This window comes from Crassostrea angulata, chromosome 10 (assembly GCF_025612915.1).
Source record: "Crassostrea angulata isolate pt1a10 chromosome 10, ASM2561291v2, whole genome shotgun sequence".
Classification (NCBI taxonomy): Eukaryota; Metazoa; Mollusca; class Bivalvia; order Ostreida; family Ostreidae; genus Magallana; species Magallana angulata.
In genome coordinates, this window is record NC_069120.1 from 14654032 (window position 1) to 14669789 (window position 15758).

General features: G+C 35.2%; 1 protein-coding gene across 1 annotated transcript; it reads left to right on the top strand.

Moving 5' to 3' along the window:
* Nucleotides 1-261: 261 nt before the first annotated feature.
* On the top strand, nucleotides 262-2657 carry LOC128166968 (uncharacterized). The gene has a single exon (XM_052832447.1). It carries the CDS (start codon nucleotides 637-639, stop codon nucleotides 2458-2460), a length of 1824 nt encoding a protein of 607 aa, XP_052688407.1. The 5' UTR covers nucleotides 262-636; the 3' UTR covers nucleotides 2461-2657.
* Nucleotides 2658-15758: the final 13101 nt, after the last annotated feature.

A 15758-nucleotide genomic window follows, 5' to 3' on the forward strand; every position in this document is an offset into this window, starting at 1 on the left:
ACAATTTTAAACAATTCTTGATATTTATATTTGATTTAAATCAATTTACTTTTCATGCTGACAATTCTTGTCTCTAGAAAAAAAGACAATATACCTGTTTCAATATACTTGCATGGTTAGCATTTTAACCCACTCTTTTAAGATAATTTATCACTGCTTTAAATGCTAATGAAATTCACTGAACGAAAGCACAAGTCTGTGCGTCAAAACAAAGAAATATTACGCAAATAAGACACCTATGAAACAAAAGATTCAGAAAAGGTAATTAGTACATGTAATTGTGTACTGGGTGTTGGGATTTCTTTCTGATTGATCAGTGAAACCAGTAGTTAATGTTGTGAAGTTGTGACAACAAGATTAATGGTGAGAGAAAACTGGGCGGATTACACAGTCGACACTTCTTACCTCGGGCCGAAATAATGTTGTGAGGTAAACTCAGTCAATTCAATTAATTGTATTTCTAAATCTAATTCATTATTCCGCTCGAATGCTTTCGACATTTTGCCTAAGTATTGATGTAATGCAATGATTTGTGAGCCATCTCAACATATATACCTGTAAAAGAGAAAACAATCTGTTGCGTAAGCATATATTACTCGGCATTTATACTTAAACCGTGTGATAGAAACATTCAAAATGGAGCAAAAAATAGTGCTTGTACTTGTCCTTATTTCTTTGACGACTGGGTACGCTGAGAAGACGTTCGACTTGGAGGCAGAAGACTATTTACATATACCAGCAAATGAAACAATTAAAAGTATAACTAACAGAGAAACAGCTTCGAACAAGAAGGCTGTGTGGATGCTTGTCTCTCAAATAGGCATGCTGAAATTCGACTTCTGCCTAGACAAGGAATCGGATGTTCTGGTCGACAACATACTGTACTCAAACGACGGAGAGGAAGATATATTAACTGTTTTGATGAACTGGGAAGAAATAGGAACTTTTCGAACCCATTCAAGGAGTCAGGGTGGAAAGGCCTGGACTGATTATGTGTCGACGGGAAGGATAGGTCGTATTCGTCGGCTCCCAGCAGGGCAACACAGTCTTGTACTGCTGCTTACTCAAAGTGACAAGTTTGGAGTGGAAATCGACAAAATTACTGTGAAAATCGGCGAAGAGAGCATTCAAGAACAAGTATTTCTTTGCAATGTCTTCTGTTTTGATGATATTAATTATGAACATTTGAAAGGTAGAGACTATGTTCGGAGTGCCAGACTTGAGCAGAAGAGCGAACCCACCCAGTGTGCAGAAATAGACAACATCAAAATACCATTTTATCACAACTCTCTACAATCCTATGAAATCCGAGCGATGCATCCAAAATATAAAGCGTACGCAAATGTCCGCGATCCGGATTGGACTAACTGCGACATGGCCATAGAAAGACTTTGGCGGTTTGATAATATAACATACAAGGTAAACAAAGAGGAAAAAAAGCGCAAGGGATATGCGATTCTTACATTCTCTCAAGAGGTAAACTCTTATGTAATAGTTGTTTTCTTTGCTCTACGTGGACCACGACAGGGATCTCCAGATTCAGAAATCGGGTCGATATTGACTGTGGAGCTCCAAGATTCTTTATCCGAACCGATCGAGCTGGGTTTTAATTATCTCGGTCGGAAAGAAGAGTACACGGATCCAGTTTACCATACATTTAGACCAGGCGCATTAAATTTTTCTCTTGCAATTCCGGATTTTACGTGGTCGGGTGGACCTAGTAATGCTATTAAAATACTGATTCCGAAAAATCTGAGCGACACTTTAGATATCAAAACAATAAATCTTCGAAAAAGACCTCAGAAAGAAGAACAGAGTTTCAATTTTCATGATAATGGAGATACTATTATCGAAGGCGTCGATGTCGACTTCTGGTGGCAATACAATAAAAACATGACAGTGAAAATTGATGATAAGGTATTTCCAAATGCTGATTATATTCGACTGTACCAAAAGCTTCCATGGACTAATGGGCAATACGGACAGACTTTGGTGATTTACCAGGATGGAATGGTACGTCTGCTTCCTCTTACACCGCCAGGAGTAGACTGGATTCCCTTTGGGTCGTCCGTGCTGATTGGGGAGTCCAACCCTAGACAACCCCGCCCATCTGCTAGCATCAAAAGCATCGACATTGATGTGAAAAAGATGTCGATGAAAATCGTCTACGAAAATGGTAACACAGCCACGTTGCATATTCGATCTTCATTTTCGGAGACAATACTTACGGTCTCAGACGTCACCTACAAGAATCGCCAAAAATACCCTTTCTTAACTTTCATGTCGATGTGGGTGACTGACGGAAACGCTGATGTCGATCACGTGAGCGTCAATGGCAACATTGCCCACCGTGTCACCGACTGGAGGAAACTTTTTGGTACCTCCTTCGTTTTCTACAGGAAGTGTCTGTCCAAACACAATACCTTGAGTCCGGATATCCGAGTGGAACTTCTGAAGTAAATCAGCAATGATGTACAATTGTTCACTTTTGTTAATTGTTAACAATATTCTGCCTATGTATAACTTTTAAAAAAGCACATGTCCGTATCATATTTCAATACAGTTCAGTTATATAAAATTTAACTGAAGACGGGATTAGTAAGCCAATAAAGTGGGTGAAATATTCATCAAGGATACTTATTAAAAAAAATTATTTTTACCTCGTTTTAACTCAGCAGGAGGTTATAATATTTTACACAGTTGTACGCAGTCGTGTGTACACAGTCGATGTACAAGTTTAAATAAAACCTTAGAACCAAACTAATATCTGTATACGCTAATACCTTGATAACCATTTATCGATGGTGCTCACTCAAATTTTAAGAATAACGTAACAATCACCAGGGGAGTGGATCCATGACTTGAAGTTAATTGGGGCGCCAATTTTAAGCAGCGGTCTGGGGACCGCATTGAGGCCCCCAGTGGATTCAGAAAGCCTCCGGAAGCCCCTGGATTCTAGAGATTTTGTCGGGTAAAGATGAAGTCTTTAAATTTAGACTTTTATGGTATTTCTTTTCGTAATTATACTTAAAAGTAATTAAAAAAAATTTACAGGTTCGTAGATATATGATCTGCAAAAATCCCATCAAAACCATCTCCCTTGCAGAAACAATTTCTTTTTAAAAAATTCTTACATATAGTTGCAAATAAATCATTTTTTTAAAATTTACGTTCAATGGGACGATGGAAAGCCAGCTTGTGTTATAATGTACATAGAGGAATCGTTAAAAACACTAGCTAGTGTAACCAATTATATTTAGTGGAGTTACTGGTCACAATTGAGCCCAAGGAGTTCGTAACTAAAACAGCCTTTCTATCACATGTGTAAGTTACACCGATATTCACACCCAAAGTATATTTCACCACATGTTTGCAATGGAAATCTGCGACGTTCAATTTTCCATAAACCACTTTGCTAATTCATGCGCCACGAGCACAAGTATAAGCGTCATCAAGCGTTTAGAATAATATTTATTATTGTTATATTAAATAATCGTAAAATCATATCTATTCTTCAATAAGAATTTGTTTTGCACTAGTATATACGTCCCTGGTTTCTGGTACTATATTTTAAGTTGCGGAAGCGAACTAAATGCATGTGTAACCGGAAACAAACGATTATGGGACTGTAAAAGAACTCTATATTCTCCTTAGTTCAAATTTTACCAACTGATTCAGTTTTCAATAATTCTTATATTAAAAAAAAATAATAATAACGCCCAAAATTCTACTGTTTAAAGGTTTTCCCAGGTTCTGTATTGATTTCCAGAATATGTTCAACACCTCGTTATATAAATTAAAGATTTGAAAAGTTTTAATAATTTATTATAACAAAAGTAAATGTGACTTTAAATAATTGATGATAACAAATAACAAGTATATTTTCCACAAATATAACAGGAGGAGTGTAAATATTCTCAGAATAAATTACTAGAAATATGAAAATAAATTATTTTGCCAAAATTCAATGATAGAAAAAAGTTATGAGGGAGGAATGAAAATATGTATTTATTGCACTCTTTTTAGAGAAGGACGAAGGTCAATGATGAGCACAGGGAATACCAAGTATAAAAATAGTAACACGTACTGAACTATACGACGGACAACATTGGATCAGATGATCTATATGAAAGGGATATCTAATTCGACCCTGAATCAATCAAGTGACTCTACTAAGGCTACACTATCAAATAATTACATTGTCATAGAATGCCCTATACTATAGGAAACGAACACGAAGTTAGTTCTTGTGAAGAGAGAGAAAAGAAACGAACCTAAGTTCTTCACCCTAGCAGAGTGAACTCAAATCTACCGGGTGGCCCTATATTTTTACTTATTAGGTTAGTTACTGACTCACTATGGAAATATTTTGGGTTGATCAATCTCATAGATGGCGAGGCGAAGCCATATTTCTCTTTAATCACTGCTGTCCCTACAACCCTTATATAAGGGACAGACCTCTAAACACAGGCACGTAGCATCAGGGGGGGGGGGGGGCCAGGAGGGGGCCTGCCCCCCCCCCCCCCCCCCCCACTTTTTCTCGCAGCAACAATTTTTTTAAAATTTACATATAAAAAATGCAATAATTATGGAGTTGGCCCCCCACTATTTTGGGAGTATGTAAAAAATTGATATGAAAATAAGGAAATGAGGAGTGAAATTGAAGTTATATAGTTCGCCATCCCCCCCCCCCCCCCCCCCGGATTAGGATTTTGAAGATTTTGGGAAACTTAAAACTTTCCGGTTTTTTTTTTTTTTTTTTGCTTGTCAAGATTTTTTGGATGAGCCTGGCCCCCCCACTTTCAAAAACGATGCTACGTGCCTGAAACAGTTCTAAGTACTTCGCTGTAGAGGTCTCACCTGTGTGGACGTACATTTTGCCTCGCCGTGAAATTATCAAATTTTACGCACCTCTTTGAAGCCAGGAGAATACTAACATCAAATAAATTGGTCAATGCATTATTTACGAACAGAAAATGAACATAAGATAAGAAAAAAATGCATAAAATCTAAAGACCACGAAAGGAATACTACATGTCGGCCACGAGGTTCAGGTGTGCAATCGGGTGTAACGAAATCGAAGGGTTTATATACCAGGTATCTGTGTGACGTTCCTATTTACGAGCGGTGTTCAGCTTTAATAAGTGTTTTGTTTTCCCGAGGACTATCAAGCGACATATTCATTCACAAATAGCGCAAAGCCATGTACAAGATGCCTTACATCTCGTCCAATTAAACTCATTTAACTCTTCAAAATTATCAATACCACCTTTTAAATACGCTTTAAAAATCTTCGCTTCACCCATACTACTCACAATGTTTTGTTGCTATTCAATTTTTAACCTCTGCAGAGATTTGAGTAAATTTAGATGCTGCCATTTTGTTCTGCTCCAGACACAACAATGTGACGTCCATATTCAAGGGGCAACTACTCTAATTTAAAGGGTACCTGCAGCCCAGCCGATGTGAAACATATGTTAAAGAGTTTATTTACCAAAATTTAATGCAACAAACCGCATCGAAATCGGTGCAAAAATAACGGAGTTACGCCTCTTCAAAGTGGCTATTTTTACCTGCTTTGGGAAATCTAATCAAGAGAAAACAGAATTAGGCGATAACGAGGCTTCAGCGGAAGTGACGTCACGAGGTCAACACGAGGGAAATTTCCTTACAAAGCTATACAAATTAAATTCGATTTTTCAGCCAAAATGATTGATATAGGTCTGATGTTTTGACGTATCTTTTTATTATAAGTATTGTAGATCTAGAAATTTGTATCCGTTATTATTTTATTACAATCAGATTTCTTTTTTAAGGATTTTAAAATTTGTTATTCTCGTCGCCTTTTTACCGATGAATACGATATCTTAAAACGCTTACATGGGCAAATTTATGTTCATTATTTATTTTTTGATTACATAATATCCTTTCACACATGAGTGATCCGAGATAATGACACAGGTAAACAGGTAAACTAACGAAGCCACTGCTCCAGACACACGTGTATCTGGGGTATGTATACACAAGGTACACGAGTCTGGTGAACAAAGAGAGGGTTTCACACCTCTAGACTGGTAAATTGATTTGTGTATAATTAACTACTCAATTGTTAAAAGATAAAACAGAAAAATAAACTAGACACGATCTCGTTGCGAGCAACGAGGAGGTCTTCCGTCCGCTGAAGACGGAAGACCCTAATAATAAAAGACTGTTTTTGTCTAAATCTTAATTAAGGAGTGTTTTTCAACTTGTACTACAGTCCAACACCCTTTTATGTTGAATATTTTAGTTAAAAAATTAGATAAAAAGGAGAGAAAGAACTAGAGAGAAAGAACAAATCTTGGCTCCGGCGAGATTAGAACACACAGCCTTTGCAGGTGTCTCAAAACATGGCTGACGCGAAATAATTCCCGAATTTGTCTTTGAATTTTGGAAGTTTCCGCCCGGGAGAGGAGCTGAGTTTTTGTATGAGATGAAAAACAACGTGTAAGATGTCTGACTATTCAGGTTTGGTAACAGTGCGAGGTCATTTGAAATATTGATGCGTGTTTGTGTCTGGAAGGGGGGGGGGGGTGAAAAGACCCGAGCTTGATTTTCGTCTTAAATAAATCGAAAATAAAATTTTGAGGTGTGGATCTCGGATTCGGTTAACAACAATTAGGGGAAGTCCTAAAACAATGACTGATGCATTTTACCCTGTATTTCAGTGTTGAGAATGTGTTTTCGTGTCGTTTTCTATTATGTTTGACTGTTTTATTTCAGCAGGATTGATAAAATCTTTATAAATGTAGAAATAACGAAATCAGTAACACGTAAATTTTTAGGTTTGATGACAGTAATTTCCACAGTTGTAACATTCATAAGTAGTTCACACGCTATCGTAGATACAGACTAAACGGAAAACAAGAAATATACATGCAACAGAAATATTACGCGGCTGCTTACATCCCTTGTACTGTGTAAATTTTAAGTCCCCGTACAGACTATACTCGCCGTTTGATCTCAGGAATTTCTTCTTAATTGTTCAATCCGCTGCATATTTCACAGACAATAAGAATGGGGTCCGAGGTACATTTACACAAAATTTCATTAGGATTGAGTAAGGGGCTCGGGAGTTAGAATTTTTTTCTACAGTACATGTCAAGCACGCCAATCGAAACTCGAATGCCCAAAAATTCATATCTCTTAAAAATGAACGAATAGGTCTGGTCATTAGTACAGTAATCTAGACTTGAACTAGGTTGAAAATAAAGGTTCAAGATGACAGATCCAGTAAAATCAGGCCAGGAAAACTAAACGATTTTGTGAATAGGAAGGGGCGGGGGGGGGGGGGTCGGTGCGTGTACTTTGTAAATTTAATTTCCAGGTATAGGCAATAAGCGCCGTTTAATTTCAGGAATTTTGTCTTAATTGTTCAATCCGCTGCATATTTCACAGACAATGAGAATGGGGTCCGAGGTTCATTTTCACAAATTTTCATTAGGATTAAGTGAAGGGCTTGGGAGTTAGAATTTTTTTTATAGTACATGTCAAACACGACAATTGAAACTCAAATGCCAAAAACTTCATAACTCTGTTATTAATGAACGAATTGGTCTGGTAATTAGTACAGTAATCTAGAATGGTAATTAGTTAAAATTAAAGGCCCAAGATCAAAGATCAAGTAAAATCGGGCCAGAAAAGCTAAATGATTTTATGAATTGGGAGGGGGGGGGGGGTCGGTCGTTGACTGCAATATTAAACGTAGAATATTAATTTCTAAATATCACATATTACACAATTTCTAAATAAAATACATATGTTAGAACAATATATAAGCGTTGTTTGAAAGATGTAACTATTGATTTTTTTACATCTATTAATTCTTAGGCTCAAACACTCATAAACGGGTGGTCAGTTTTTAAACCTTGTCGGAGTCACCCGTTCGTTTGTATAGTTACGTGTATAAACTTCGGAGGCTTTTCTTAATCCCGACAGGCAACAGATTTGTATCAGTATATAGACATGCACAAAAAAGGAAAAAGTACACCATCTTTAATAAAAATGACTTTTTAGCGTTGACTTCCAATCAGTAAGAAGACAATCATTTAACAATGAATTTCAAATTATTTGAATCCATAGACATTATCCCGTAACTTGATAAAACATGTATAATTTTTTGGACGCCAATGTACATTTAGCTTCTTTCCACTTGACTCCATGTTACCTGTACTAGTTCTTATTCAAATGCTAAAACATTTGTACTTGAGAGAGAGAGAGAGAGAGAGAGAGAGAGAGAGAGAGAGAGAGAGAGAGAGAGAGAGAGAGAGAGAGAGAGAGAGAGAGAGATTACATAGTGTTTTATAATGTTCAGGAAATCAATATATAAGAAACCTAGGTCAATAAACGCATGTATACATGCATGTGTGTATCGCATAGCCCCCTAACTTCGTCACTACCCTAACTCCGTCACTTTCGGGAAACTCCTCGCCGTTTGAAATCAAGTACGATTATGACGTCATTTTTACCATGTCAAAAATCTTTAATCAAATGTCAACAATTTGAAACGGTTAAATTTAAGAATATGTCAAAAAATAACAGAATTAAACCTTGTTCATTTTATGCACCATTAATTGTGTGAAATCAGCTAAACCTTTTTCACGGGTGCACTAAAATATCGATATTTCTGACATGCGGGCCCATTCGATCATTTACGGTGGTCAGCCATTTTTAGAGAGGTCAAGATGAAACATTTCACATGTAATACATTTTTGATTAAGGTAATTAATACATTTTTTTCAGACCGCAATAGCCTTTATGCACTACTCTTGATGGTAACGTCAAATCGCTCATGCCGATACTTTTGCCTTATACAGGGTATATAGACATATCCGGTATATCGCTATTTAGAATATGCTACATTTCTAAAAATGTAATAAATAAATAATTTAATAAGTAATATTAAATAATGATATAAAATATTTGAAATATATAAGGACATAAATCAAACGGCATCCATAAATTCTGAAAAGGCCATTGTGATTGTTGTTACATGGGCCCATTTTTTATTCTGGCGATCATTTCATTTCGATGAAATTAAATACAATTTAAATTGTATGCACCATTTTTACTTATTATAACTTGGCCTAGATACAAATTGAGTTTTAACTAAATTGTTAATGTGTCTTTATTCCCTGCCATATCATAGAGCATGTGGGTGACGGAGTTAGGTTCATAAGTTATGATAGCACGTGTGATAAACGTCGTATTCAGTGGGCTTATTTGAATAAAAATAAAAATATTTTTGTTAATAATTTTATAAATTATATTGTTTCAGATTATATTTAGTGATTGCAAATGATAAAAGCCACAAAAAATAATTTACAGAGAAACGCGGGAGGTTTTCTGCTTATGGTGACGGAGTTTGGGTACTCGGGGATATCTATATATGGGATTAAATACTAAGCAGTCCTCCTTTATAAGCCGAGTAGAATAACGTGGGTGCATTGCTAAATGTGGTGTGCATACAGTCATTGAGATGGCGGCATTTTTTTGATGCCGGCAAAGCGACCCAGCGAACTCTAATGCGGTCGAACTGCAGGGGCACTTCGGCGGCATGTCTTTGATGCCGGCGATGCGACGAGCGTCGGAATTTAGAGAGCTGCTGACAGAAAAGAGCTCTATATTTGTACTGAAAAAAGGCGCTATTTTTTTTTTATTTATGACAAAAATAAAACGGAAAACATTCAAATCCATCATTTTAAAGATAAAACCATTAATCAAAACACAAATAAGAGAGAAAAAAAATTCGGCACTCAGGGACTGAACCCGGGTCGCCTGGGCACAAGTCCACCACTCTAACGACTGAGCTACGCGGACCCTCGCTTCAGAACTTTGGAGTCCAAAATCTCAAGAATGCGTGGATCGATTTTAAAACGAATTTCATATTCTGAAGTTTTCAGAGCGTCTCTATCCAATGAAAAAATATAAAAAATTCAAATCCAAAAAATTGAAAAATTAAGGTTATTCATTTCCTTCCGGTGACGACCGGAAGTGACGGCGGACGTTCGGATATGCAAAGGGCACTGCGGCCGTTCACTCTCTACCTTCTCTGAAAATTTGAAAGTCCTATCTTGAATACTTTTTGAAAAAAATCGTGAACAAGCAAAAACATAAAATCTTTAATATCTCGGTACCGGAAGTGACGACCATAAAAATCTCGTGTAATTTTCTTACAAATTTTGTCATAAATAAGATCTGAAAGTTTCATGAAAATCGGCTGAAGTGTTTTTGAGAAAACGTGACAGAAAAAAAAATTAATAATAATAATAATAATAGAGGAAAAGAAACAAAGCAAAAACAATAAGGTCTTCCGTTTCCAACGGAAGACCTTAATTAGACTGTGTAAAATCAAGCATTCGTCAGCTAAAACATGTCCGTCAATCAGTGATTAAAGAATCATGCATGATACTATTAAATAGTAAAACTAATGTTCGAAGTAAATGCATTTATTGTTACTTATCTAATCACTAAAATAATGACCAAATTTACAATTCAGCAATTCAGACCTTTTTTATGTGAATAAGTAATTATTTCGGATACATAATTTCTTATTCAATAAAGTGCAACTTTCTTTCGAGCGCTATGGTCAGCAATTAAACGCTTTATAACTCCGTATAGCTTAAATTGTAATACTGACAAGGAATCATAATGAAATCTAAATAAACTGGAACATTTTGACAAAGGATGTAAATAAATGTAAAATTAAATTCCATTATCGTATTTTTAAAAGAATACGAGACAGACTTAATCATGCAGCCATCTTGGACTTTCGCCTTGATCCGTTTATAATCCCGTGTTTGTTTGTTAAAGAATGCATATTTTGATTGTTATTGGTCCGATGTCAATATTATTGAATAATCGGGCGACATCATTTGTAATTTTATGCCTTATACGAGAAATAGACCCCGAATTACCTTTTACGAAATATCATTATGTATTATCAATATTATTAATCAGTTAATAATGTCACTGAGAAATCAATCGAAAGAATGACAATATTAACAAAATATGTTTCTTATAACAATGATGCTTTGATTAATTGTCATTTTGCTACATATGGTGTGCATTTATATGTAAAATGTGTTACACATTTGACGAAATTCATGAAGCAAACAATTGTCCAAATTCGGCATTTTTGTTCGATAAAATACGGGTTAAACTCAAACGACAGTATAATTAGTCATCCAGGGTTGATAAGGAAATAAAACAACAGAAAAAAATGTTCATATATCGATAAAACAATGCAAGAAAACGAACAGTTTTCATACAATATTCCTGTTTCTCATACAGCGGCGTTGACCCCGTGACGTCACAGTTCATCTCGCGCCAAATCGGCTTGATTCAAAACTCGTTCAGGTGTGAAATCGGGTTTTCCCCAAATATCTCGAAAACTACCTATGCGATCGCTGTAAAATTTTCAGGATGATGTTTTTACACATAGATCTCCATTATATCAAAAATTGACCGGCACTGCAGGTACCCTTTAAAGCGACGATACACATATATATCATCCACATAGACATCAGTAGCATTGAATGATTATTTTTGAATGTCGTCGGTCCTGTAACACACCAAGTGGTCAAGACAAATTATCAATCTGCGCTAACGTGCAGTATTTAATTTGTTTGCACCCGATGGTGTGATTAAGGGCCGACGACATCCAAAAATAAGCGTTCAATGCTTAATTGAACCCATGGATTTTCTTCATGCATGTACTTCGTATACACCGTTGAAATCAGAATAATGTAGAGAAATTACATGAGTTTCTAAAAAAGATTTTAAGACCAGGGACATATAACACTAACGTTAGTATACATGTATATGTCCTTGTTAAGACTCGCCAGTTGTACATTTATTTATTTTTTGTCAGAAGGTGCGTGCGTGCGTGCGTGCGTGCGGGCGGGTGGGTGGGTGGGTGGGTGGGTGTGTGTGTGTGTGCTTATATATATATTATATATAAAATTTAGACTTATTTCTGATCCAACGGATCAATACGTAAAATTTTAAGATATGATGATTTGTAAAGAAAAAATTAATATATTTTAACTCTTTTCCAATATCTTTTAGAGCGCTCTTCTTTTAAAGGAGATCAATACAGCCTAAATCTGGCCAGGACCACCGAGATTTCTTACGTTACTTCATCACTGATGGATTTGTATACACTGCAAAGGAAATGAAAAAGCACACGTTTTTATATAGATCTAGTGTTAATAATTTTATTAGTAGCAAACCAGTGAGTAGTTTTTTGCATGCTCAGACGTTTTGTGTGGGCTTTTTTTCTTCACCGCTTATAAATATGCGTATTCAAAATATTATTAATAATATTGGTACACGCATCGTAGTTTACCATGTTCTTTTAACACTGATATTAAAAGTAAATTAATTTAACCATAGAACTATCTCTTAGAAAGAAAGAATTGTTCTATTTTTCAGAACACACAAACCAACTGCTTTTCTGAAATTGACTTTTTATAAGGTGAAGTTGCTAGAACGAAATAGGTCGTATACATATTCTAAAAGCTAAAGAAGAAAAATAAGCTTGTAAGGAACCCTCCTGTTTATCTTTTCGAGCGCAACAAGTATTAATCTAAAGGTCTGAAGACAAACCATCTTGTTATCTACAAGATTACAAAAATATTTTAAATTAAGTCAAATCTTGTAACAATTTTTTTGGAATTATTTCCTTACAAAACGCCTCTTTTATATCAATTATTAAATCAAAATAACAACTGTAATCTTTTTCTCACATATAAGAATATAGCGTCAAAACTTGTTTGGTTGAACAATATATAAGGAATGACAAAAAAACGTGTTATGAAAAAGGAAGCATTAATGTATAAATATTGTGGAGATTCTGGAAAAATAATTAGTTAAGATGGTTGTTGGGGGCTTTTAATTACACTGTATGCAAAATTAATTATTTAAAGAGAAATACCATTACTTTAGCCAAAATAACGATAGATTGTGTATAAAAATATATATTATATGAATTTACCTAAGCCTGTCGAAGTGATCATAGAGAAAGTGGTAATTGCAACTATTTTACAAGAATGAACTTTGGAAAGTGTGCTGTCTTGGAAACAATAACTTTGCCTCGCCTGAAGGTATCACACCGGTAATTGTTTTCACTATATAACACTATAGAGGGGAAAAAATTCTTAAAAATCAGTTTGTATTTTTCATGACAAAATATTCGGAGGAAATGTTATTTGTTACCTATCTCATCAGCTAACACCATAAAAAGGGCAAGCGATACTGCATTTTCTCAAAATATCTAGCTCCAAACAGGTCTACCCTCAAAACCACGTGTTTTCCATTTGTATGTAAACAGACTGCACACTCCCCAGGAAGCTGCTGCATGTGCCATGAAAGAAGTAGTCCCTGTGAAAAAAGATCATCACCTAACAAAATACATGAAATATCCTACTCAGTGGTACAAAAATTTTTAAAACTGAGTAAAGGAAAATGTAAAAATTCAGTCAAGGAAAAAAATAATTCTGAAGTATATATGGAACTACAACTAATTTCATTTTGATTGGCCGATTACCGGTGTGATACCTGAATAGCCAGTAACAAAAAACCAGTGCTATATGGTGCTACATTTATTGGTATGAAGACTCTCTTGGGACCTAAAAAGTATCCGCCATCAGCTAAAATCCTCAAGGTCCGAACTACTCGACATACCAGTAACCAATGACTGGATTAGTTTTCCTATTTACTATTACCAACGGCAATTTTTGAAAGCGAAATACATCCTGATATGACATGGGAAACAGATTTCTTTGGTTAACATAGGAAATAATTATAAATTCGTTATCCAGGTCCAATCTACGGTGTATGGGGATTCACCCCGGATTGTATTCCATACACACTTCGTCCTTCGGCAAACCAAGCTGTTCTGCTCGTCCTACAGGTTCTCAGTGGTATCATAACAATGGTTTTCACTTTTGCATTCGCTTATATTGTGCATCATCGAATAAAAAAACATGTTGTGAGTCCGAAAATCCCAGAGAGTTTGAACACTAGCAAGTTTGACAGTATGGAGGCTGTGACTGAAGATTCCTTTATCCTGGAAAATACCATTGTGCTAACAGAGAGCAATCAAATTAACGGGGGGACTATTAAAAACTCGAAAGAGTGATCAGGGAGAGTTAAACAATATAAACAACATGTTATTTTCAGCAAAATATTTTGATTCATATTGCCTTTGTATATTATTCATTATTTTGTATATTATGTGCTTTTATTAATCTACAACAGTTGCTTTAAAAAAAATAGATTTCAAATGTATTTATCAATTCACAAGTTAAAATGTGATTATCGATTTTATTAAAAATTTTCAATCAAGTTATTCATTGTTGTGTTAAAATTAGCGTATAAGTTTGATGTGTTCATACACTTATTATTCAAGCAAAACATGAATAATATTAACTAATGTTTTTAATAATATATTAATGTATTCGTCAGTACGCCAGTGACAATTTTGAACAATTTTTGATATTTATATTTGATTTAAATCAATTTACTTTTCATGCTGACAATTCTTGTCTCTAGAAAAGAAAGACAATATACCTGTTTCAATATACTTGCATGGTTAGCATTTTAACCCACTTTTTACCATAATTTATCACTGCTTTAAATGCTAGTTAAATTCATTGAACGAAAACAGAAGTCTGTGCGTCAAAATAAAGAAATATTACGCAAATTAGACACCTATGAAACAACAGATTTAGAAAGAGTAAATAGTACATGTAATTGTGTACTGGGTGTTGGGATTTCTTTCTGATTGATCAGTGAAACCAGTAGTTAATGTTGTGAAGTTGTGACAACAAGATTAATGATGAGAGAAAACTAGGCGGATTACACAGTCGACACTTCTTACCTCGGGCCGAAACAATGTTGTGAGGTAAACTCAGTCAATTCAATTAATTGTATTAATAAATCTAATTCATTATTCCGCTCGAATGCATTCAACATTTTGCCTACGTATTGATGTAATGCAATGATTTGTTAGCCATCTCAACTTATATACCTGTAAAAGAGAAAACAATCTGTTGCGTAAGCATATATTACTCGGCATTCAGAAGTTTTTACCAAAACCGCGTGACAGACACTTTCGCAAATATTACACGGCATTCAGAAGTCATTTATACTTAAACCGTGTGATAGAAACATCCAAAATGGAGCAAAAAATAGTGCTTGTACTTGTCCTTATTTTTTTGAAGACTGGGTACGCTGAGAAGACATTTGACTTGGAAGCAGAAGGCTATATACATATACAAGCAAATGAAACAATCAAAAGTATAACTAACAGAGAAACAGCTTCGAACAAGCAGACTGTGTGGATGCTTGTCTCTCAAATAGGCATGCTGAAATTCGACTTCTGCCTAGACAAGGAATATGATGTTCTGGGGCTCGTAACATAAACGGTACTTAAGTCCGTAGGACTTATGTACATTCTTAGACTTAAGTCCGTAACTAGAAGAGTGCTTAGCTAGGACAATTTACCCAAAACTTAGGTGGCCGATAGACGTGGCTTAAGTTTATCCTAAGTTTGTTTTACACAAATTTAGAAGTTCATTTGTTAATTATTTCAATTCAGCATGTAAATACAGTGTATTTATATCATAATTTTAAAAAAATTAATATCTTGATATTCACCAATATCAAAGTTTGGTTTAAGTAATATAAACATTAGCTTTGGTCGTAATGAGTTA